The 25,904-nt window shown below is 32.0% G+C and overlaps 1 protein-coding gene across 2 annotated transcripts; it reads right to left on the reverse strand.

Annotated features, from left to right (window-relative positions):
* Nucleotides 1-17,510: 17,510 nt before the first annotated feature.
* On the reverse strand, nucleotides 17,511-24,604 carry LOC133861934 (putative disease resistance protein RGA3). Of its 2 annotated transcripts, XM_062297763.1 has the most exons (4): nucleotides 24,278-24,604; nucleotides 19,177-21,510; nucleotides 19,012-19,076; nucleotides 17,511-17,710 (listed from the first exon to the last, which is right to left on the reverse strand). In XM_062297763.1, the coding sequence occupies exons 1-3, from the start codon at nucleotides 24,563-24,565 to the stop codon at nucleotides 19,032-19,034; spliced, it is 2,667 nt and encodes an 888-aa protein (XP_062153747.1). In that variant the 5' UTR covers nucleotides 24,566-24,604; the 3' UTR covers nucleotides 17,511-17,710; nucleotides 19,012-19,031. The 2 variants fall into 2 exon arrangements, with proteins under 2 accessions (XP_062153747.1, XP_062153746.1); XM_062297762.1 differs by lacking the exon at nucleotides 17,511-17,710 and having other exon boundaries at nucleotides 18,728-19,076.
* Nucleotides 24,605-25,904: the final 1,300 nt, after the last annotated feature.

Below are 25,904 nucleotides of genomic sequence, written 5' to 3' on the forward strand. Positions count from 1 at the left end.
AACAAAAAATTAAAAATGGTTATTCGCAAGAATGATTATTCTATTCCTGGTCATATTCTTGTTTACCAAATATGAGCTAAATGATATTGATTTTAGAGTTAGACCACTTAAAATAAGGGAATAAATGCAAAATCAGTCACTGTGGTATAAAAAATAATTTAGAGGTCCTTAGAATAGGACACATGTTTATATTTTTACAAGTCACTCTTAATTTTTAGTTCTATATATATATATATATATATATATAATGATACATGTTATCATTTTATTAGTGTTGACGTGACATGCTAACAGAATTCATCTAGTGTTTTGATGTAATTTAACTGTAGAGACTAAATTATAATTTTGTTTATCCCAAGGACCTATGAATTATTTTTTATAACACTAAAAACGATTTGTAATTTAGACTAATTACCATATAAATTGATTTTGTAGTTATCCCTCAAATGAAAACAATTGATGAACCACTAAATAAAAACCAAAGAAATTTTTATATATTATAAACTACCAAACTTATTCTAAATTAAGAAATAGTTGTATTTACTACGTATATGAAATAATTACTTAATTTATAAAAGACTTTGACAAGCCCCTAATTTAAAAAAACAAATTCCCTAAAAAGTTATGAATGCGTGGGATTGTCATGTTAGTCAATCTTAGAGTGCGTTTGAGATTGCGATTCGTAGATAATAAGTACGATTATAAATCAAATCGCATAATATAAATCATTTAGAAACTATATTTTTAAAAATTACGATTTGAAAAGTTTACAAATTTGTTTTTCAAATCTCAAGTAATATGGTACTTTTTTGAAAACTCTGAATTTTAAAGGTTATTTTAAGATTTTAAAGGATAAACTGTAATTTTGTCAAGCACTTAACTATATTTTTAAAAATTATTTTTTTCAAATCACACATTTTAAAATCGTTATTTTTAAATTACATTTTCTAAAATCACAAACCCAAACCATCCTTTAATTAGGTTTTGTTTCCTTGGTCGCCGTTAAAAATGAAGATACTAGATGCTTTAATATAGTATCTTAATATTTTTTATTCAACCACTCGTTGAATGGAATTGAGGTGATACGAGCAAATTACAAATGGAAAGCTCAAAGCGCACTATCTGGAAAAGAGAACAAAAAAAAAAAAGAAAAAAAAAATCAATAACGGGAAAAGATAATACAAGTAACTCATGAAGTTGAAGAACTCATAAAAAGTAAGCATCCATCATTAATCAAAGCCTCAACCTTTCCTTGATCTCGGAATTATAAGATCATCTCAATCTCTATTTCATAGTTAAAATTTAGGGTTAAATACCTCTTTGCCTTATGTGGTTTAACAATTTTATTTTTTTCTCTTTCAATTTTTATTTTTTTTATACGTAGGTATCTGTGCTATGCGAAAAGACGAAAATAGTACCTCCATCAATTTTTCCGTCGAAAACTAACGGATTTTCACGTTAGCGACACGTGATTACACAATTTTTTTCATGTATAAATAATGAAAAAAAATATTTATATTTTTATTAGATTTTATATATATATATATATATATATATATATATATATATATATATATATATATATATATATATATATATATATTTTAATGGACACGTGTCAACTATTGATTGAGTGTGACGTAGCTGACTAACAGAATCTGTTAATTTAGTAGATGGAAAATTGGTCCAAGGAGTGATTCGTAATTATTGTTTACCACAAGAACCTCCCATGAACTTTTTGAACCACACTACCACAAGAAGTAAAAAATAATTATAGCTAACTCCGAAAACCAACGGGGCAATTATCCATAATAAATTCAACAATAACTCAAAATTTTCGAATGAAAATAATAAACATGTAAATTTCCTCTATGAATAGAGCTACTCTGTTACGGAATGCTTTCGCAAACACATAATATGATAGTTTTAGGTTCGTAGAGGGAACCTAGACCTTTAAAGTCATTGAAGGGACCTTAGACCTTTTTCAAACACTAGGCTTGAGATTAATTTTTTTTTTTTTTTTTTTTTTTTTTTTTTTTTTTTTTTTTTCTATTATTCATCAACAACTCTTTAAATAGAGATTACGACTTGACTCCTAATTGAAAGATAACTCTAAGAGATAACTTCCCTAGATGATCTCACAATCATCCTTACGGAGATATATTCGACGTTGATAACATTCAAAATAAACTCTAATAGTCTAGAATTAACTATAATAGGCTATTACTAATTTAAAACTCCTATTCTTATAACATTCCTTTCCCCTTGAAAAGACATTGTCCTCAAGGTCCTAAAATCTTGTTCTTGAAGTCGGTTGCCGGATCTTGCTCTTGAAAATTCACTACAAAAAACTTTGTTATTAGCCACTTGCAATTAGCCATGTGTATGGGGTCATACACATGGCTAATTGCATTTAGCCACTGCCAATTACACGTGGTAAATCCTGTTGTGTTTAAATGCACAATTAGCCGCGTGTCCCTTTATATATGTGGCTATTTAGCCATGTATCATTTAGCCACTTGCAAGAAATACGTGGCTGACAGGAATTTAATTTTTTTGAGATTCTAGCCGCGTGTATTTCAATACACGCGGCTAAAATTTTTGTCCTTTTTTTTTAAAAAAAAAAAAAGAGAAAAGAAAAAAGAAAAAACAGAATTCTATTCTGTTTTTTCTTTTTTCTTCTCCAATCTGGCATACATCCGGCCAGGCCAGGCCGGTCTTTTTTCTTCTCCCATTAATCCATAACCAAAACAACAGCAAATTCATTACACCCAAACCCAGAAAACACAACAAGAAGCCAGAAAAAATAGCAAGAACCCGGCCATTCAACCCAGTCGCCCGAAACCCAAAATCAATACAAGATGGGAAAAAAAACAACAGCATCACGCCGGGACCAAAACAACAACATCACGCCGAAAATAAAACCCAAAATGGGAAAAAAAATCAATACAAGAGAAACCCTAAATCATCAAACCAATTCGCCGGAAATTATCAAACCAAAATGCCCGAAACCCAAAATCAAATTCAATACACCCAAACAACAACAAATCGCCGGAAATAAAACCAGAAAAAAAAAAAATACCAATCCCTGAGAATCGGTCGCCGGAAATCGGTCTCCCTCTTCCATCTCCAGCTCCGATCGGTCTCCCTCTTCCATCTCCCTCTGTGTGAAGAAAAGAACAAAAAAAAAAAAAAAGGAGATTTAGGAACGAAGAGCTTGGGAAAAAGGGAAAGAAGGAAAAGAAAAAATACACGCGGAAATCATACCACAGATCGGATCTCCAGCTCTCTTGGTCTCCGTCTTCCATTTCCCTCTCTGGCTCTTTGTGACTGTGTGAAGAAATAAGGCTGGGGAAGAAAAGAAATAAGGGGAAGAAAGAAGGAAGAAGGGAAAGAAGGAAGAAGGCAGAAAAAAGAAGAAGAAAGAACCGGCCGTCCATTAATGGAAGAAAAAAATAAAATAAATAAATGATAAAGAAAAGTCAAACAATGCGGGCGGTACGGTGCAGAAGAAAAAAAGAAAAGGAGGGAATTTTGAATCACTTGGCCACGTTTATTTGATACACGCGGCCAATTGGCCGCGTGTAAAAAATAAACGGGGCCAATTGACCGCGTGTGCAAAATACACGTGACCAATTGGCCACGTGTGCAAAATACACGCTGCCAATTGGCCGCGTGTGCAAAATACACGCGGCCAATTGGCCGCGTATGCAAAATACACGCTGCCAATTGGGCGCGTGTATAAATTACACGCGGCCAATTGTTTCTACGCCGCATATGACCACGTGGCCAGCAAAACACGCTGCCACCTGGCCGCGTGTCTACAGTAACCGGTACTGTAGACACGCGGCGATTTTCAGTGTTTTTTGTAATGATTGCAATCTTGTGAACTCTGAAATAATATATTCTCAAAATTCTGATCCACTTTTTTTTTTCTTTTTTTTTTTTGAACCACAAAAAACGAAATCTTCTTTTTCTTCTCTTATGTTGACCCGATGACTTCGTCACAAACCAAATTTTATTCGCTGTACCTGAACCACAAAACAAATTCCTTTGAACTTGGTTGTGGACAACATATTTTCTTGAACTTGGTTGAGGAAAAGACACTTTAATCTTGTTCTTTCTCTCTTGGTCACAAACCAAATCGTGAGGTGCCAACCTGGAGGCAAATATGCAGCGGCGCTGGTGAGATTTTCGGAGGTGCGACTGTCTGGGACGTTGGGTACGACGCTTTCTGGCGGTGGCTGGCAGAGATCGAGGCGACGCGAGTACGGTGGATCCGGGACGGCGGAGGCTAGTAATCTTGTTGAGAGGCAACATTGGCTTGTAGATCGGCGGGCCTATAACGAGATGAAGTGGGTCATGTGATGTTTGTGGTGGTAGAGGATACGATTGTGGCTGCTCATAGAGGACCCCATCCAATTTGGCATTAATTTCTTCCATCGTCTTTATCATCCATTCCACTTATTGCTCCAAACGATTCAATCTTTGATCCACCATCAAACTTGACTTTGATACCAATTGTTATGAGAATGCTTTCGCAAACACGTAATAGGATAGTTTTAGGTTCGTAGAGGAAACCTAAACCTTTAAAGTTGTCGAAGGGACCTTAGACCTTTTTCAAACACTAGGCTTGAGATTAATTTTATGCTTTTTTTTTTTTTTTTTTTTTTTTTTTCTATTATTTATTAACAACTCTTTAAATAGAGATTACAACTTGACTCCTAATTGAAAGATAACACTAAGAGATAACTTCCTTAGATGATCTCACAATCATCCTTCTACCAACCAAGATAACAATAGACTCCTAATGAAATAATAAAACATAAGCTTAACACTCATGGAGATATATTCGACGTTGATAACATTCAAAATAAACTCTAATAGTCTAGAAATAATTATAATAGGCTATTACTAATTTAAAACTCCTATTCTTATAACATACTTGCAGTTAGGTTCCAATAGCAATAATAAATGAAAAGAGTGCCCCCAAATCGTTCAACAGGATCTACAATATTTGACATTGAGAAAATCCCAACGTAGCAATGCAAAATTTGTATTAAATTTTTGTGAAAATTTGGGATGGGATTGACTTCCCTCGTCTACCCTTTACCTAATTATACGTGATGCTACCATTTGGAGAATTTCAATTCAAATGGAAACGCAAGAAAAATCTAAAAAAGAAAAAAAGAAAACAATACCGAAAAATGCCATGGAAGTGGTCCTCAAGGGATAGCTCAATTGGCTGGGAACCATGTGCTCATGAAGCGGAGGTCACTAGTTAGAATCCCCTCTCTCCCTCTTATGTGGATATGTCAAAAAAAAAAAATGCCATGGAAGTGAAAGCTAGGAAATGATATTAGCTAGAAATACCAATTGTCGGCAAGGTCTGAAGAAGCGTATATATTTAAAACCTTATTATTTGTTCCTAAATGAAAAAAAAGAAAAAGAAAAAAAATAAACAAATGGAAAAATAAAGGCAATAGCACAAATAAAAAATAAATAAAGATGAAAATTTTATACGGTTCGGTTTAAGACCTACGCTGGCCCACGGGATAAAGCTGTATATAAGGGCTACATTTTCCCCTTATTTATTTGATTAATTTAGAATACAAAGAGTCCATATCTATAGAGAGTTTGAGAGAATACAAAATGGTTTGACAATATACCCCCATCCCACTAAACTCATGTGGTAGTGCGGCTAGTGCCCATTAATTCCTAGATCAGCTATCATTAAAATATAAAAAATAACAAAATTTTAAGAGCTGACAAGCACTACCACATCAATACAATAAGATTGAGGTGGAATAATAGTGTAAAATTTAGCATCTCTCAAGTGAAGAAGGGTCATTCTCAAGAATAATAAACAAATCAAACAACAAAAATGGTTATTCGCAAAAATGATTATTCCATTCCTGGTCATATTCTTGTTTACCAAACGTGAGCTACATGATATTGATTTTAGAGTTAGACCAATTAAAATAAAATAGATAAATGCAAAATCAATTCTTGTGTTATAAAAAAATAATTCAGAGGTCCTTAGAGTAGGACACATGTTTATATTTTTACAACTCACTCTTAATTTTTAGTTCTATATATTTATATATATTTTTTTTTATTAAGAATGACTCATGTCATCATTTTATTGATGCTGATGTGGCATATTAACATAATCCGTCAAGTGTTTTGATGGAATTTGACTGTAGAAACTAAATTGTAATTTTGCCTACTCCAAGGACCTATGAATTATTTTTTATACCGCCGATAGAGATTTATAATTTAGATCAATTACCACGTGAACTGATTTTACATTTATTTTTAAAATGAAAACAATTGATGAGCCACTAAATAAAAAAACCAAAGAAATTTTTATATATTATAAACGAAAAAGTGCACTCTTGGTCCATGTGGTTGACCTAAATTACAAATCGCTCATTTTGGTATTAAAATTAATTCAGAGGTACTTGTGGTTGACTTAATTTACAAATCGCTCCCTAAAGTCAAATTCCGTTAAAAATTTTGACAGATTTCATTAGGCGTCATGTCAGCGCCAATAAGATGGTGACATGTGTCGATCATAATAAAAAAATATATAAATAAATAATACTGAAAAAATTATTATTTTTTTTTAAAAAAAAATAAGTATTATTTATTTATATATTTTTAGTATTCAAAGCTCTTGTTGCTTCACATGCATGCATAAAATCAGATATCATAAAATCAACTTACTTTAGACAAAAAGAAACAACAAAGAGTTGTTAGATGGTAATTGATTAATTCATTCACTGAGGTTAAAAAAATATTCGTGGACCTGTCAAAGTATTTGGACTGTTTATGATATGAATTTTCTCTCTTATTTGGAGATTCTTATGATGTTAATTTCTATCTCTAGGATGTGATCACCACCCACATGCATGCAAACTTTGATGAAAGAATCTCTCCTATTGCTGCTTGGTATTACTTTGAGCAAGTGAGAGAGAAGAGTAAGGTTGGGGGATCCTATCTGTTTAATTAAATAGATTAGGTTAAGATTAACCTATATAATTTTATACCCATGATTCAAAAGACTCGAACCTGACACACAACATATAAAGTTAACAATTTTTTATGTGACCTGCGAATTCGATAGAAACCAAACACAAAATTAACAGGTGAAAATTGAGAGGTCTGACCAATTTAATTAAATGAGTCGGGTTATGATTGACTTTTGTTAGGTTTTTAATGTTGAGAAATTAAGTGTCAAAACATATTTGGTTGTAAGTTTTAATCTAGTGGTTAAGTCAGTGAGAAAGTTTATCCAATGCATGATGATGGATTAAAATTCAAGTGGGCTGAATCCAACTCAAATTGTAAGACCTATAAGATGTGATTAAGCATAATCAATCAAGGAATAGAAAACCTATATAATGTGTTTAAGTCTAATAAATAAGAAAATGAGCCAATTAGAATTTCATTAATTGAAGTTAAAATCGAATTTGTCAATTCCCAATTGAGTACGTTTCAGTGTTTTAATCATAATTTTTGGCTCAAGGATCAAATGGAGATGAAATTAGCGGCGTTAAAAATATAACTCAAAATGCAACGAATATCTATAAAATAGAATTTTCCTAATTTAAACATTTACTATTCAAAAAATTGTCCCTAAATATAAGCCCCAAAATTTGAGCGAATTTTGTTGAAATCCTATTCCAGCTAGAACTAGATTTTCTTGAAGCCTATTTAATAGACTTCTTGGCACGAATCTATAGCAATATTGTGAATTGTTCAAAAGTATTCTGAATTAAGAAAGAACTTGATATTATATGTATACAAAATAATTTTTTTTTAATTTTTTTTTTTTATTATATAGATGTATACAAAATAATTAATTATACAAGAGTTTTAGCTGGTTAGTGGTTGCATTGTTTCTTTATCACAATTTTGTGATTTTTTTTTTCATGAAATATAATTCTTATTTCCACTCAATTGCAAGTTCTTTAGCTTAAAGCAAAACAATAACATAAAGAGTTTTAGAAAAAAAAAAAAAAAATTATATATATGAAAAGGACAGAACTATTTTCTCATGTATGCCTTAAAAGCAAATTATTCTAATCTTAAGTATTACCAAAAAAAAAAAAAAGTTGAATAAGTTATTTCAATGTGGTGCCCAAAGCCCTCATCGATCAATGGATTCAGAAGGGTGATAATTGAATGATTGTATTGAAAGGAGAATGGAAAATGTTTACAGATAAATGACAGAGAACAGGATACGGCTGCAAGAGTTCATGATTAACGCATTCCACCAAACCCAGCCGAGCCCCCTTCTCCTCCAGAGCCCTGTCATAGAGAAACTCCACATGTACTATGAAAGGTTGAAGAGTAGATGGCACAACACACCTTGCGGTGAATGGCAAGGTAGCAAATTTATGATTTATTTCACTGAAAATAAAACTAGATGCTTTTCATCTTCAAGTGGTGGTTCCTGTCAAACTGCTTCACCTGATGGCTAAGAACACCTTCTAACAATTTTGCAGTCATAAGCAGCAGCAACCTTCTGAATTGCATCAACAAGGAAAGGAGAGAGCCAATATCATATTGATCACTGTGATCCAGGCTTTCATAGTGATATTTAAATCGTATGTAGCTTTACTGCAAATAAATATTGATATTAAAAAATATTATCTATGTCAGTCTATTGACAATCAAGCAAACAATGTAAGGGCAAAGTTACTTATCCATTGAATGTCACTGACTTCATCATGACAGAATCTGGATGTAAATAACATGTCACAGCAATCAGCAGAGAGTTTGCAATTTCTTTCATAATGCTTACTCCCAAATACTTGTTTCTCCGAACCATGAAATAATTAATCGAGAACATTCAAGTAAATTTAGGATTTGGCTTAGGTGTTGTAAAAAAAAAAATTACAGCACCATCTTAACCATTGAAAAAACTACTACACATATGCTGTAATATTTGGAATTTATATTTTCTTTTTGCTATTTTTTTTATACTTCTTTTCGTTATAAACTACACCTATGTGAACAAATATTTTAATTTTTTTTTTTTTTGGATTAAAATAAAATTAAGGGTCTAAACTTTTATTGTGTTTTTATTGAAAGATGTGTGATAATTTTTTTTTTTTTTTACAAGCATTTTTTAACTTATAATAAAAAGTACAATAAAGATATGTTTAAATTCTGAAACTAAATTATAATGAAGAATCCCGCGCATAGCACGGGTTATGAGCTAGTTAACATAGTAAAAGAGATCCATTGAACATCATATATTAAAACATAAATGGAACAGAAAATGCAAAATCTCATTTCGGCAGAAAACTTTGGTCAAGAAAACAAAGAAAAACTAAGATATGAACCTGAAGAACCTAGCCTTTTTCGTAGATTCTAAATATAATTTCGGCTCTACATAGTTGAATTTTCTTTCCTTGTGACATTTGTACAAGCTCCATTATACATCAACATCGTGGCTCAATGTTATTTGCACGATTTAGAGAAGGTAGAGTCATTTACAAGTCATGAGCATGGAATGGAACACATGCATCGGAAGTCAGATACTTGAGAGTTCAACACCAATAATTGTCGGCAAGCTACGTTGATAGTTGAGTATGTTATAAAGTCTATCGACTTGATCAAAGATGGGCCACACATATGCATGCACTGCAATTATCAAGTCTGTTGGGATTATGGCATTAGCCACGTCTGTTATTCAACTATTCAAGCAAGTTTTTAGTATGGGTCGTTGTAGATATTGAAGGCTAATTGCTGCAAAAGAGACAACAGTACTCCTTGGCTCAAATTAAGAGGAACTGCTGATAAGATTCCTGTAAATCAACCTGAAAAACAACAAAAAAGAGCAAGAGACATTTGTTAATTAACAAACAATTTCCAAGTATACCTGTCAAGAATTCATTTAAGAAGTTAAGCAGCATATCATAAATGAAAAAGATATGCACAACATATGCTCTTATGAGCTGCCAAGATTACCAAGTCACAAAACACCAATGGCCGGGAAATATATATGCTCATTTTTTAAATTTAAAAACGCATTGCATAAGAGAAGCTTTACTTGACAAACAATAAATAATAGCTTTTTCAATCCTAAAAATTGACCCCTGCTTCTTAAATCCTGTGATTCATGATCATTATTTGGTTTCTTGTAATGGTTTAATTGTTCGATGATACTGTATTGGTGGCGATAGAGAATAGGACGATGATTATGCTGCTAGAGATGAGAGTTTTATTTGGTATTTTTTTGGTAGAGATGAGTGTTTAATTCAAATGAATAAAATATTCTCAAATTTGTTATTTTAATAAAGTAAAGAATGAGTTTAGATAAGCTATTGGAGTAAAGTCTTGAAAGGTGGTTAACTAAGTTAGTAAAACTGATTTTTGGTTAGCCATTTTGCATAAAAATTTACATAAACCATTGTGATAAGTGCTCTAACAAGGCTGATTGACTGTTTGAACTTTCTCCATCAACTAACCAAATCCAGCTGTTAGTATATTGTGGACTATATATATAAGAATGCAAGGAATTCTTGTAGGGATCGGACTAGCAACCCCTCCCTTTACTTTTTAATACTTATCATTTTTAAGTTCTGTGATTAGTTATTTTGTTGTAAAAACTATATTTCATTTGTATTTCATCAGTTTATATATATATATATATATATATATATATATATATATTTCGCTGAATATATATTTCATTTGTATATATATTGTTTTTTTGGTCGTTACTTTTAATGTATGAGGCAGAGGCTCTATCTCATGAGGAGGAAAGGGAAGGAGAGGGAGAGGGTATTAGCCATAGGCCCACAGGAAGTGAAGAAAACAAAAAAGTAAAAGTAAAGGACACGTTGAAGTGGGGCATGACAGACTTAGAAGTTTCATTAGCCATTCAATCCGACTCAATTGACCAAATTAAACATGAATGTGCTAACAACTTCCTTTCACCTTCTTGGAAGTTGGAAGATCACTTTATATCAATAAATTTGGAAAAGAACATTATTATTAGTAGCTAGTTTTGTTAAACAATATACTACAATTAAGTAATGCATATATTTAAAAGAAAAAACATAATTATTTTGTATAGCTCAATATATATATATATATATATATATATATATATATATATATATATATATATATATATATATATATATATATATATTTTCATTTGGAGTATTAATTAGTGTATGTTTGTACAACTTATTTTAATACTTTTAATTTCAAGATACAATTCTAGAGTATCGAATAATCTTATCTATTAAAACAACATGCATGCATGATTTCAAACGATCATCACCTAAAGATTTTATATTTTAATCAAATAAAAAACCAAAGAATTTTTCATATATTATAAACAACCAAACTTATTCTAAATTAAGAAATATTTTTATTTACTATATATGTATATGTTTAACTACTTTTTAAAAGGTTTTGAATATCCCCTAATTTCAAAGTTATCAAAATTATAGTTATAGCTAGACAGAATCTATAATTTTATTTCTGCACTATAAAGATGTCTTTTACTCCTTAAGTCCTTATATTAAAAAATGGGGGCCTGATAATAGCGGAGTGGCCACCTTTAACATTCACACATTATATTCAAAAAAAATTGGAAAATGCATCTTATGGTCTTTATTTATTTATTTTAATTTTTTTCTAATTCATCTTATGGTCAATTGATTGTTTTGTTAGTCCAATGACTATCTTTCTCTTTTTCTTTTTTCTATGCCATTATGCGTAGGAGGAGGTCAGGTGTACATGTAGACATGAATGAGTAAATTGTAAAGAAAAGAATTTAAAACAATGTAAATATAACCTATATTTAATCCCCAAATAAGTCATTTTGGTATTAAACACTAAAACGACATTGCTTTTGGTGAATTTAGTAAATATAATATAGGGTTAACTACCTTTTTGCCTCATATGGTTTAACAACTTTATTTTTTTTCCTACTTAAGTTTCACTTTGTATTGTAAATGATACATCATTTATAGCTGAAAGTGGATATAGTACCTCCATCTATAAATTGATGGAAGTCCACCACAATATCCGCCTTAAACGGCCTGGGGTGTCCAAACCCTAAGATGATTTATTTTTATTTTTATTTTTGTTATTTTAGCCTTGTAGGGGTGGTTAAAGCACCTCAAGGGCAATGAGATTGGTTCGGCCACCTGCAAACAGGTTACAGGGAGCAGCCGAAACCACCCCAAGGCCCTTGGGGTTGATTTCGGCCACCTCAATTTTCTATTTGCTGTGGTTTATCCATAACAAAACTTTTCCAAATAGGCTATGTTACAAGATGAATCTAGATGCATAAGTTATATTATTTATTGAAAATAGTATATTAACAAAAGTTAAATACAAAAACTTGATTAATAATAAACTATTATATTATTGTATAAAAAAAATATAAAATAAAAAGATTCTATTTGAACATTATGTTTTAAGCTAATTCTGGCGTTTCTTCCAAGAAAGTGAAAGCAAATTGTAAGCACATGTGTGGACCTTGGTTGATGAAATACCTATCTTAATTATTTCAACACCACGTGATGACCTCGAGTGGGGCTAGCAGCCCACATTTTTGACCATGCGTCACTTAGATGATAAGATGATAAGATTTAACAACTGAAATCTGAGACAACCGCACATTGCCACATCAAATCTAAGGGGCGAATAGTAGATGGAAGACTTTATATATATATATATATATTTATATTTAAAGAAAAAGTGATATGATTTTTAAAATTATTATTAAATTTTAATTTAATAGTAATTCATTTTAAATTCAATTGTAATTTTAAAATTTACATTAACGTCAAGAGAGATAACAGTCTTAATTTTAGAATTACTCCCTTTGAATAAAAGGCCATTTTCCTGTCCATTTGCTTCACAGCAAACATATCCCAATAGAGTGATTACCAATCAAATATTGTTGTGCCAATCATGCTATAAATTAAAACTGTAAACTATAGAATATAGGGTCAATCTCCTATACTGTACATGTGTCCATCATCCGTACATAACGATTCATAGTATATTGTTCAATTGCAAAATATAATTAACATTTATGATTATAATCACTAACATAATTAATAGGATCATAACATCATTTCTTCAAGTAAACATGTATAAAACTTTTTTATCATTTATAAAAGGAAAATATCGCATTTTGCATAATTAAAGAGTTTGATGTGTTTGATAAGCATTTACATACCTCGATTGATCATCTTCACTCTCCACTCTCAGACATCTTAATTTTACGATACTGCAAATCATATTCTAATATTAATTATAAGGAGTGATGTGAAATATTTCTTGCAGTAGCTCATTTTTTGTCAAAAAAAGCTTGGGAAACAACATGCCTCAAGGTTCTAAGGTTGAATGGTATATTTGCATGCTCCCTACAAACATGTTATGATTCTCTGGTTAATTAGTCATTCTTTAGAAGCTAATCATTCAATTTGAGGATTTGTCTCTCCTTTTGTAACAAGTTTAGCATCCTTCCTTATGATGACATATGCCGGTGGATACTACTCATCCATTTGTAAGATACTTTTAGGGTGGTTCAATGTTAAACACCTACATTCACCATTAAAAAAAGAGTGATGCTATAGAGCACTACTTTTTTCGTAATTCATTCGCAAAAAGTGTTGCTTCATAGCACATTTGTAATTTTATGTACCATGTAGCAGCACTTTTTTTTTTTTGGAAGAATTCTGGGTAAAGTGCTGCTCCTAATTATCATTAGCCTTAAGAAAAAGCTCAAAAGGGTTACATCTTGCTTTTATTTTTTTTATAAAATTTACAATACAAAATACTCATATTTATAGGAGAAATGAAATAAATAAAGTTAAAAATAAGTACGATAATCAAATCAATTGGACTTGATTATAACAAACCTTGTTATAATCCTATAAGGTAATTATCCTATAATGAATAATCACCTATTATGGAACCATATCTTATATTTTAACAAAAACCCCTCACTTATTAAGCTTGGTAAAGAAGCAGATTAATTAGAAAAAGAAAAGAAAATTAAAAAAGGAGGCAGATTGAAACCTTAAGAGATTTTTTTTCCAAAAAACGTTATCAAACGAAGATATATACAGAGAAAATTATATAACGAGGTCAAATAGATACCAATTTAAAGAAAAATGAAATTGCCGAATGAGATGCATGGAAAGTACGTAGCTTTACATGTGTCTATGAATGAAAGCAATCAGATTGGCATATATTCCTAATCCGGCTCAAACGATGGGCGGCAATCCCAGTAGTTTGGTTGAATTTAATTCTCTTGAATGCCTCTTGCAATATTCCCTCAAAATCAGCATAGATTGAACTTTAGTTTTCATCCAAAAGTAAAAAGTTTGTATCTTTCAAAATCACTCTGCTATGGAAGCTCGCTACTTTGTCGACCAGAGCTGAGTTATGTGCCCACCAACCATGCATAATGCCTACACCTTAGATGAAAAGCTCAAAATTTCATAGTATGTACAATTTGTGTGATTAGCACGATGAAGACATCTTGCTGGACTAAAACTCAAAACCTGAGGTAAGAGAGCAGTTTATCAATAAAATAGCAGCATTAATTGGCTAGTTCAGCCAAAGGTTCTGTTCCATCGTTGCACCATCCTATTCAAATGCAGTATCTTCTCGATGGTGGACACAAAGGTTCTGGTTGAGTAGGCCAATTTCCCCCTACTCCATTTAAGGTGAAGCTTTTAACAGATACAAAAAACATTCAACCCTGCTGCCAGGTTTTAAACACAGAAACGCGTAAACTCTTATCTGTTTTAGCATTCAAAGCTCCTTTTGCTTCACATGCATAATCAGATATCATTCAATCAACATACTTGAGACAAAAGGTAATAATAAAGAGTGGTTAGATGGTATTTTGATAAATTCCTAGACTGAGGTGAAAAAATGTGTGGACTCGTAGAAGTATTTGGAATGTTCTTATGATATTAATTTTCTCTCATATATGGAATATTATTATGATGGTAATTTCTATATCCAAGATGTGATCACCAGTCACATGCGTAACCTGCTTTGATATATGAATCTTACCTTGAGTAATGCTAGGGATCCGAGTAGAGACTGTGTTTTTTATCATTTTTTATCCTTTCAAAGTTTGTGACTTTTTAAATTATCATTGAATTTGAGATGGATCGCTATTGAATTTTGATCAAATAGAGATTTAAAAGTTACATAAACTTTGAAAGGATAAAAAGATGGTCCCTAACATTACTCATCTCACCTGTGGCTACTTTGGCATTGCTCAGAGCAAGTGAGACAGAAAAGTACAGTAAAGCTTCCATCCAATTTTATGTTGTTTTCACTTGCAAGAAATGAGCTCATTTCTTTCTTGGAAAAAAATGGCTTCATTTTAGAGCTCCTTCACATTTTCAAGTGGGAGCAAGTTTCGTAAAAAGACAATCTCGAGCCAAGAGGAAGTGGAACCATGTGGCAGAAAGGGATGGAAACCAAGATGAAGAATACAAAATGATATAAAAGCTGGAGTCCTTTTCAGCAAATAACATGATGTGCACCCTCTTCACAAGAACCTCAAGATCCTCCCCCTGTCAAGCATTCTACCACTTCAACTTTCAGATCCTTCTGATATTTGAGAAGATCATGACAAGCCCAGTGCCAAATTTGGTTTTCCAACCACAATATTCTAAAACATTCCATCACTTCACTTTCTTGGTTTGCCCAATGAGTAATTCTACAAGCTCTTCTTGTATCTCTCTAATAATGAGGTAGGTTTTAAAATTACTATTTGATCAAAATTCAATAATGATTTTAAAAGTCATATCACTAAAAAGGACACGAGAGGGAAACAAGAGGGACTTGTAGCATTACATTTGAACAATTAATACAATCGAAACTGCAATTTCTCTTATCACTATTCTGCCACAAAAGAATATCTTAAAGTTCCACAAATTTGTACATTACTAAGGTATATATAACAAAGAAAACCAAGTAAGCTTGAAAAATTAGCGAGACATTAAGCAATGCAAAGACCTTTTATTGAGAAATTTCCTCCTCAAGTCAAGGCAATATATTTTCAATTTCTCTATTAATAAAAAGGACAGTTGAAAATCCATACAAGGAACAAAAATCCAACAACGTCGTAATGTTGGGAGAAAAGGATGATCACTAGCTAGTTTTGGTTATATAACACTGAAAATTCACAATTTTTAGTGGAATTTTACTTTACAAAGCCATGGATAGTTGGTGCATCCAATAAGACCAAGGGCATCAAGCATGCCGAAGTAAACCTGATAAAAGAGCAAGGCAAAAAATTTAAACGCAGACACAAAAACACACATGTAAATTGGATGGATATAAACCAAAATATCCATTTGTAAAACGATATTGTCATTTGAGTTCCCTATAACTCGTTAATTACCAGAAGAGCAAAAGAAAGCAAATGATAAACATTCAAATTAAACATTTGAGTGCCCTATAAAATCACTCCCTTTTTTGTGCCTCACACTAAACCTCCTCTTTTGTTGATGTACACACTCACTTTGAACTCAGAAAGATAGGCATAGAATTGAACTAATATTCATGTACAAATAGGGGAAGCAAGGAAGGTATCTAGTGCCAAAAAGGGGTAAGAATTCCATCAGCACATAATATAGTTCTTGCCCAACCAGCCAAACCTCTTCCACTCATTCATTGCAAATGAGTATTATTTATAGTTATGTTGTGTACAGACTACAGTCCAAAAGTAGCTATGCATGTATAATTTTTTTATTATTAGCTGAATGTCGTGTTAAATCTAAGATATTGAAAAGAAACAAAGAGATGGAAAACCTCACATTCTTCGCCACTTATAACTAGGCACAAATTTAGATTGTACTTGCTAATCAATTAGCTTCACTCTATGTGTGTCAGATATGTGCCATCTAAAGATTAGATTATCAGGTCGAGACATCCGTTAAGCTTTGTTCAATTATTGTGAGGTCCATTTAGGAGGCATTTGAATTCCAGGTGGAAGTTAACCAATAAGAAAAATCACACTACTTCAAAGACATCAAATCCTAAAAGAACAATAACATAAAGAGTCTTACAAAAAATTATATATATGAAAATTCCTCACCTATATGCCTTAAAAACAAATTATTCTAACCTTAAGTATTAAAAAAAATATATATATATTGAATAAGGTATTTGAATGTGGTGCCCAAAGGCCTCATCAATGGATCTTCAAAATAGTATAACAATAGATGATGCAATGCTATCAATTTCCCCAACCCATTCTATCAATTTCAAGGGCATCATACATAAGCTTCGATACAGAAGTTCACGCTGTCTTTTGGGGTTAAAATTCTTTCAAGCAAGTGTAAGAACCAGCAGATGAAAAATACTTGTTACATGGTTTTTAAGGACAACTGATTCTTGATCATATCTTTCAAGTTCTAAACGACGATAAAAAATCTTCACCAAATTGTAAGCAGAATACTATATAAAAATGCAAAATATGGTTAACTGAATGTCCCCTTTCTACAAGCTCAGCTCATTGTCATTCATGCAACATTACTCACCCAAACTTCCTCATCATGGAAGTGCTCTGTATAGTGTCCCATTGTTTTGTCTACAAGTGAAGCTAACGTATCCGAGCATAATACAGAAATCCTCCAATGATTCTCACACCCATTTCATGAATTGATTCTTTTCTATGCATATTTCTCTGACCATCAAAAAACCAAATAATAAACTAACACTAACACAAAATTTCCCAATGAATACAGTAAAAAGGTAAAATCAATCCATGAATAGAGAGTTGCAGTTAGATTCCAGGAAAAATAATAATAAAAGAATCTGTCTAAATCTGAATTTGATTATGAGAAAACTCAGAGTTATGCAAAAGTTTATCAAGTTTTTATTGAAATTTGGGAGGGAATTGACTTCCATGGTCTATCATAAGTCTTTTACCCAGTCTGTCATGCTACTGTCTAATTGGTGACTTAAAACCCTGAAGAAAAATTGGTGCATTAGGCTACCGATCCATTCCATACGATTAGTAGAAGAACTGCCGATTTGAAAAGTTGGGGATGTGATCAATTTTTGGCCAATCCTATCCTATTCCTTCTTCACATCTTTCCTCCAAGCGAGGACACCTCGCAATTGGCTAGAAATTTAGAATGGTAAACAAGCTGCAGTTCTAGAAATTTGCAGGACAAACTATTCTCAGTAACCAAATCAACAAAATTCACATATTCTATCACTAAAATTGTGCATGTCTAGACAAAAACATCAAGATTGTGCTTTTAATCCAAACTAAGTTACCAAACACTTACATTAGAGAAAAATATAGAAATCTAAGAGGGAAAAATAGCTTGATTTTAGAGATCCTTTCTTGGCCTTTGTTGATATTATGATCTTTGAGAAGATCATTACAAGCCCTATACTTAAAGATGCTATTCTAGGAGTACTGTAGTTACCAAATTTGGTTTTCCAACCACAATATCGATATGCCATCAAGAAGATCAACAAAGCAGCAGAGACATGACATCACTTGTTTTCCTTTGGCATCTTAGCAATAAGTGGGTATAGCCAGTCAAAGTTAATCTCTTTGAAGAAGTGAGACTGTCATATCCAAACAGATTACATAAATCTCCACATCACTCCCACAACCCATTTCATGAATTGCTGGTTTCAAAGAATGTGTTGTGTCAATCAAAAAACCAAATAATAAACTCAACAATAACTCAAAAATTACAGAGCTACTTGCAGTTAGGCTCCCATTGCCATAATAATGAAAAGAATGTGCCTCAAATTGTTCAACACAATCTACATTGGACAATGATAAATTCCTAGCTAACAGAGTAATGCAAAATTATATATTACATTCTAAAAAAAAAAAAAAACATTGGTATGGGATTGACTTCCCTGATCTTTATGGGAGAAAATTCATGATCTTTGAAAAAAGAAAAAAAAAAAGAAAACGGTATTGGAAATGCCATTGAAGTGAAAGACAGGAAACAATACTGGAAATGTCAAAGCTTTGCTCAAATTTGATAGTCGGCAACGTATGGTAAAATTGTTGTTTCTTCCTGCATGTGAAATCAAATATGATATATATCAAAAGCCTGACAGAGTAAAACAAAGATGAACAAGAAGAAGAAGAAAATTATTGTCTAATTGGTGACATACCTGAACATACCCCCAAGACAAAGAGGTTTCGCTCGATGGCCTTACCCTAGTATTTTGGACCGGTAGTTTTGATATCATAGGGCAATCAATGATATGTAAAGAAGAAAGGCGAGGAAATAATGGAAGATCAGAATGTTGCCCATGCTCTAGTTTTATGTCCTCGGACATCCGCCATCCCTTTAACATGGGCAATTTCTCAAGTTTGAGAGTTTCAAGGGGATAAGAGGACACGTGATTGTCATCATCAATACTTATGTATGTCAGCAAACTCAAATCGAAAAGACTAAGATTCTTGAGATGAGGGAGTTGGTTCAATGGTGGGATATATTGGCACCTTGCACAACTGTATATGAAAATAGAAACCAAATTCGTGGAAAAGGACACCCAGCTAGATAAGCCCGTACCTCCATACCCAACTATAATTAATTGTTTCAAATTTACGCATGGCTGAAGGTTATCCAGCAGCTGTTCATCATCTGCAATTGCCTTATCACAATCATAACCAGCTTCTATACATGGGTCCCACTCTAATTTTAGAATTCGAAGGTGTTGCTTCCTCTTCAAGTTTGCGGCCAAGGCTTCTACTGGAGAACACCTCAAGTGCTCTAGGCCCTTGATATGTAATTGTCCGCTCAACTCATCTAAACGATCAAGATCGCCCAGTCCACCCTTTTGCTTTGTGAAAAAACTTTTCTTCTTCCCTAAACTGTATAGCGTCAGCGTCTGGAGAGCAGTCAAATTTCCCAATCCATGTGGCATATGAGTCAAGCTCCTACACTCGTAAAGCGCAAGATGCCTAAGGCTGATCAAGTTTCTAGTGTCTCTTGGCAATTCTTTGAGCCCACTACAAAAGTCAAGTCTTAGTGTTTGCAAATTAAGCAATTTAGTTATAGAATTTGGGAGTATTTTGATATCTTCATTCCAAGAAAGATCAAGAAATCTTAGACGCTTTAAGTTTCCAACGGAATTCGGCACTTCTTGAATATCCGATCGACTCAAATTCAAAGCACGCAAGCATGTAAAACTGGAAATAAGTGTATCATTGATTGGCATATGGCTAGCTGTTGTTGGAAATAGCATACTCATTTCATGTGCCCTGAGCAATGGATCTGAAATTGTGCAGTTGTTCCCTGCTATTGACTGTGTAAGATCATGAATAAGGTCATTCATTTTGCATGTTTCTATATCACCATATTCATTTCCTTCTACTTGTTGGAAAAACGACATCCAAAACAAATCCATAAAATACTCGCGACCAACATCTTCAAGACGACGGCTTGAAGCTGATGAATGAATAAAGCCTTGAGCTATCCATAGCTGAATCAACAACTGCACTTCAATTTCATAATTTTTTGGAAACAATCGACAAAAGGCAAGACACTGCTTCAAGTGTAAAGGGAGATGATCATAACTCAACTTAAGTATAGGGAAAATATCATTGACATTTTGAGTTATATTGTAGAGTTCATTGTTTCTAAAATACAACCAATCCTCCGAATTTTTGAAGTATAAGAAACTCCCTATGCTCCTTATAGCAAGAGGAACTTGTGCGCACTTTTGTACAATCTCCTTTCCAATTTTTACTAGCTCTGGATTATTTGGCTCTTTCCCGTCTTTAAAAGCTATTTTCTTAAATAAATTCCAAGAATCGATTTGAGATAAACCTCCCAAAAAACACGGTAAAATTGTACCAGTAAGCAATGCAACTTTTTTGCTACGTGTAGTAATCAAAACTTTGCTTCCCCTCAGGCCACCCACCAATAGATTTTTCAGGGCGGACCATTTATTAGAATCCTCATTCCATACATCGTCTAAAACAAGTAAGTATCGCTTCCCACCAATTGTTTCTCGAAACTTAGTTTGCAACGGATCCATCTCAAGGCTTTCGGGTCTCTTCTTAGTTGCAGATTCTATGAGCTTTGCAACAATAGTTTTCACGTTAAAAGGATCAGAGACGCATGCCCACAACCTCAAATCAAAATATTTTTGGACCACCTCGTCATTGTACACATATTGAACAAGCGTGGTCTTGCCTAGTCCACCAATCCCAACAAAAGGAATGATGGAAACGTCCACTTCCGTATCGGATTTCAATAACATCTCTATAATAGCCTTCTTGTCATCCTCTCTTCCAATGACTTCTTCTTTTGGTATAAAAGAGTGTGTATCTTCTCTTTTACCATGCTCAAACAGTATCCCTATTGGATGCTCAGTGAAGCCAAATTTCTTCCTATCAGCTGCGATTTCATCCAGTCTTGCCCTAACTTCCTTGATCTTATGACCTACTTGAAGGCCATATACAAACTGGTTCGATTTGGAAAAGAAGATGCGTACCTGTTAATACCCCAAATATTTAGTATGGTTTATTCAGAAAATTTAAACTTTTTTGGACTATGTGTGTAATTAAGAAAATTTTAAGATCATGTTTGTAATTTTTGTGAGTTTAAGTTGGATTTCTCTTGTTTTTCCATTTACAACCACCAATTCCATTTGTTAAATTATCAATTGTCCTAAAAGCTTAAGCTAATAGAAAGAGGTAAATTTAATCGCTTAATCAATACTTTAATACTCTCCCTAGCGTGTAGGTTCAGACTTTCTTTTAATAGGTGAAACCTAACACATGAAATATTTGATTGAAATGGAACATAGATGACGAAGTCAAGGTTCAAACTCAAAACCTTTAACTCTAATACTATATTAAATCACTACTAGGATAAATCGTAATTTAATGCCACCAACGTGTCCCACCTTTTCCCTCACCAGACCCGATAACCCCACACTTCTTTTTATACTTTTTCTCGTTTTTGTATTTTCCCTTTCTCTATTCCTCTTTATGCCCCTAAAAGTGGACCCGAATTATTTTGGCCCATGGGCCATGGCATGGCTAGCTTGTTCGGCCATTCCCAAATGTTAATTTTGGTTCTTGTCAGTTAACCAAGAACCAACCTTTGTTTTTTTTTTTTTTTTAAAAAAAAAAAAAAATTAATTAATTAATTTTTAATTTTTTTTACTTTAGGTAAATTATACTTTCATATATAAGGGCGATGTTGAAAAAAGAAAATAATACAAATCAATTCCCTATCCATCACTGGATTTGTGAGACTCACATCGGGTCCCACAAATCTAACACTAAATTTGAAATTTGGTGTAACGCCCCGATCCCACAACGGGTATGTAGAACATATATTTCTTTAAATAACATTTGTATAAATATCTACAAATAAATATTCCCACAAGTTAACCAGAGCATCTATACTCTTTAATATGTTTTATAAATCATTAATGTTTAGTCGTCCAAAAATTTTATATTCACCTGAATACTATCAATCACTTCTTAATGACCACACTAATAACATAACATTTCTCAAGCTAACAAAATATAAATTCTAATACATCATAATTAAACCACACTAGCTTATAACCCGCGTTATGGGTGAGATTCTTCATTATAATTTAATTTTAAAATTTAAACACATTTTTCAATAAAAAAAACATTAAAGGTTAAGACTCTTAATTTTATTTTAATCCATAAAAAGTAAAACTTTTTGAAATCTTTGTTCCCATAGGTGTAGTTTATAATGAAAATAAGTACGAAGTAAAAATAAAATAAAAATAGTAAGAAGAAAGTCTAAATTGTGATTATTAAAGCATTAATAGAGAATTAGCATAAATTTGTAATAATGTTCGTGTGATACCTATTAAATTTCAATATAAATAAAACTAATAAAATTCTGAACATTAAAAAAATAATATAGAGCATATAAGCAAAACCTTTTTTTTTTATGAATACAAAATAAAACAAAATGTTTCACTCAATATTTAATCCAATCAAATAAATTCCCTCACATCACATTCAATGCTTAATCAAATATTTTTTTTTTTCCTTTTTGCTTTCAAAAGCAAAGAAAACACTTCAAAAAAAAAAAAAAGAGTGAATTATATAAATGAAAAAAAAAATAGCATTAAACATTCAAATGAATTAAAAAATAAGACCCTTAATTTTATTTCAATCTATATAAATTAAAACGTGTTAAAATTTTGTTCCCCATATGAGTAGTTTATATAAAATGAAAATAGGTATAAAGAAAAGAAAAAAAAAAGAAAAAAAGAAAAAAAAAAAGAAAAAGAAAAAAAGTAAACTTGTAGATTGTGATTATCAAAGCATTAATAAAAAAATAGGAGTCTCTGACATTATTGGGTTGATACCTAAAATCTCACCACATAATGCTATAATGTGAAAAAGTCTTTTTTTTCTTTTTTTTTTTTCTTTTTTTTTTCATGAAGATTCACACCCATAACATTTTCATTAAAGCACAATAAATTTATTAAAATCATGACAAAACCGGTTTGACGTTTAAAATTCACCGGTTTTTTTACTTCAAAGACAGATTCAATGTTTTAAAATTATGGGTTCACGCTACGTGTCATAATTCTATGCCAACTCTAAGTTGAAATTAGGCTTATATATATATATATATATCCTTATTTTGGTCTTATGAAGAGTCATACCCATGTCATTTTCATTAAAGCACGTACAATAAATTTATTAAAATTATGACAAAACGGGTTAACCTTTAAAATTCACCAATTTTTATACTTAAAAAACCGGTTTAGTGTTTAAAAATTATGAATTCACGCCACGTGTCATAATTCTTTGCTAGCTCTAAGTTGAAAGTCGGCTTATATATATATATATATATATATATATATATATATATATATATATATATATATATATATATATATATATATGATAAGGTTTTCCTAAACTAATGTTTGACCGAAAATACTTCACAAGATAAGCAATATGTTGCTAAACTCCCTAGATTCTCAAATCTTAAATTTCCATCCTCTAGCTAACACATTAAATACAAGTCTTTACCCCATTCTACACCTTGTTTTAAACTGTTTTAAAAATATATTGGCCTCTAAAATACTTTAACAAACATATATAACTTTATACGTTCATTAATATTAAAATTATGAACAAATTGTTGTTGAATTTAATATTATAATGAACACGTACGTTAACAAAGATACCCATAAATGCTCTAGTTATATATAGTCTTATAGATGACTTGAATCACATTTATAAATTTACCGGTGTCATCACTTTTCGCCGAAGAAGTTGAGTGGAGAAGTCATCCAACAAGTCGTCTGCTTCGAGCACGGCATCCTTGAGCTTCCCAAGCCAATCTTTGACCGCATGGTTCGTGGCCTGCTGCTCCTCCGCATCCGAAAGCACAGCTTGGATAGTCGAAACCGTGTTTCCGAGCTTTATAAGCTCATCTTTAAAACCCCAGAGCAGTCCAATCTCTTGGAGAGCAAGAGAGCCCAAGCTCTTCATGATATTCTCAGCAGTGTTGAAGAGAGCTGCTTCAGCTGCCATTTGTTGTTGATTCAGTGAGCTAGAAGGAAGATGCGTTTGCTATGAAGCGGATGATGGACGTGGGCGCGCGCAATGGCCTTTTATACACAGGGAAGCTGCTTATTCGATCGTTGACTTGAAATTAAATTAAGAGAAACGTGGCCACTTGCGATCCAAACGTGGCCACTTGCGTTTTTCTCATATTTTGGTTCATAAATTTTATATTCCCAAGTAAACGAAATGTTAAAATAAAGGGATATATAATCAATTTTATATTCTTGTCCCCGCCATTCCTGCTACTACTGGTGCTCATTTCTGGGTTTGGACATTTTATTTTGCTATTTTTTTTTTTTGGTATTTTAATTCTATGTTGATGTCTTCTTTGTATTGATGCTTTCACCTTAACCCAAATTGGTTGGGTTTAGACTCTTTGTTTGTTATGAAGATCATTCCATTTTCGTTAAGTTCTCTAAATTTTTTATAAATTTTAGCTCAAGAATTTTTATTTTTATTTTTTAAATTTTTTATTTTACTTATCACTTTTAAAAGGCTTCCTACGTTAAACTCTCTAAATATTTTTCTATTTCAACTAACTATTAATTTTTTATTAGTTTTAAGCAACCACTCATAACAAATGAAAAAAGAAGAAAAGTGAAAAGTGAAGTAAAAAGAAAGAGAAATAATTAATAAAATATTAAATAGCTTACGAAATTTGTGAGCTAAATTTGGAATAAAATTTTATCAAGAGTTAAAATAGAGAATTTATAAAGAGCTTGTTGAAGTGGAATTTTTTGAATTTTTCACCAAATTTTAATAAAAATTTTAAAATTGAGAGCTCACTAGGAAGGCTCTTAAGAGATCTCCTACTCTTGATGATATTGTTTACATTCTCAAGTGACTTTTACCTCTTTCTCTCTCTTTTTTTTTTTTTCTTTTTTTTTTTTTTTCTTTTTTCTTGTAATTGTTGTCGCCTGTAATTTGTTTATCATGTACATTTAAAAAAAAAAAAAAACACTCTTCATAAATTCCAAGTATACAAAAGGTTAATAATAGCTCAGTGGCCTTTAAATATCCTACGGACTACAGGTGCCGAGTTGGTGTATTAAAAATGTGCTTTTGAGAAACGTTATTTTGCATTTTTTCTGCATATTCAATTCATTCTTAGAGTAATTTTAATTAAAAAAAAGGAAAAAAAAAAAAAAAAAAAATCGTTGGTACTTTGAGCATGCCACGTGAGCCAAGTATACTGACAGAATGCTAAAAAACATTTTTCTTTACTTTTAGATGTAATGAAGAATTTCCAATTGAGCAATGCTACACACTCTCAAACTCTATAACGTGACTTTTAAAATTACATTTG

Source organism: Alnus glutinosa, chromosome 2, assembly GCF_958979055.1.
Source record: "Alnus glutinosa chromosome 2, dhAlnGlut1.1, whole genome shotgun sequence".
NCBI lineage: Eukaryota > Viridiplantae > Streptophyta > Magnoliopsida > Fagales > Betulaceae > Alnus > Alnus glutinosa.

Coding starts and splice junctions, on each gene's coding strand:
- LOC133861934 (XM_062297763.1), bottom strand. CDS start 24,565: ATGGCAGCTGAAGCAGCTCTCTTCAACACTGCTGAGAATATCATGAAG. Junction 21,511..24,277: donor GGCGAAAAGTGATGACACCG/GTAAATTTATAA, acceptor GGGTATTAACAG/GTACGCATCTTCTTTTCCAA. Junction 19,077..19,176: donor TGTCTTGGGGGTATGTTCAG/GTATGTCACCAA, acceptor TTTCACATGCAG/GAAGAAACAACAATTTTACC.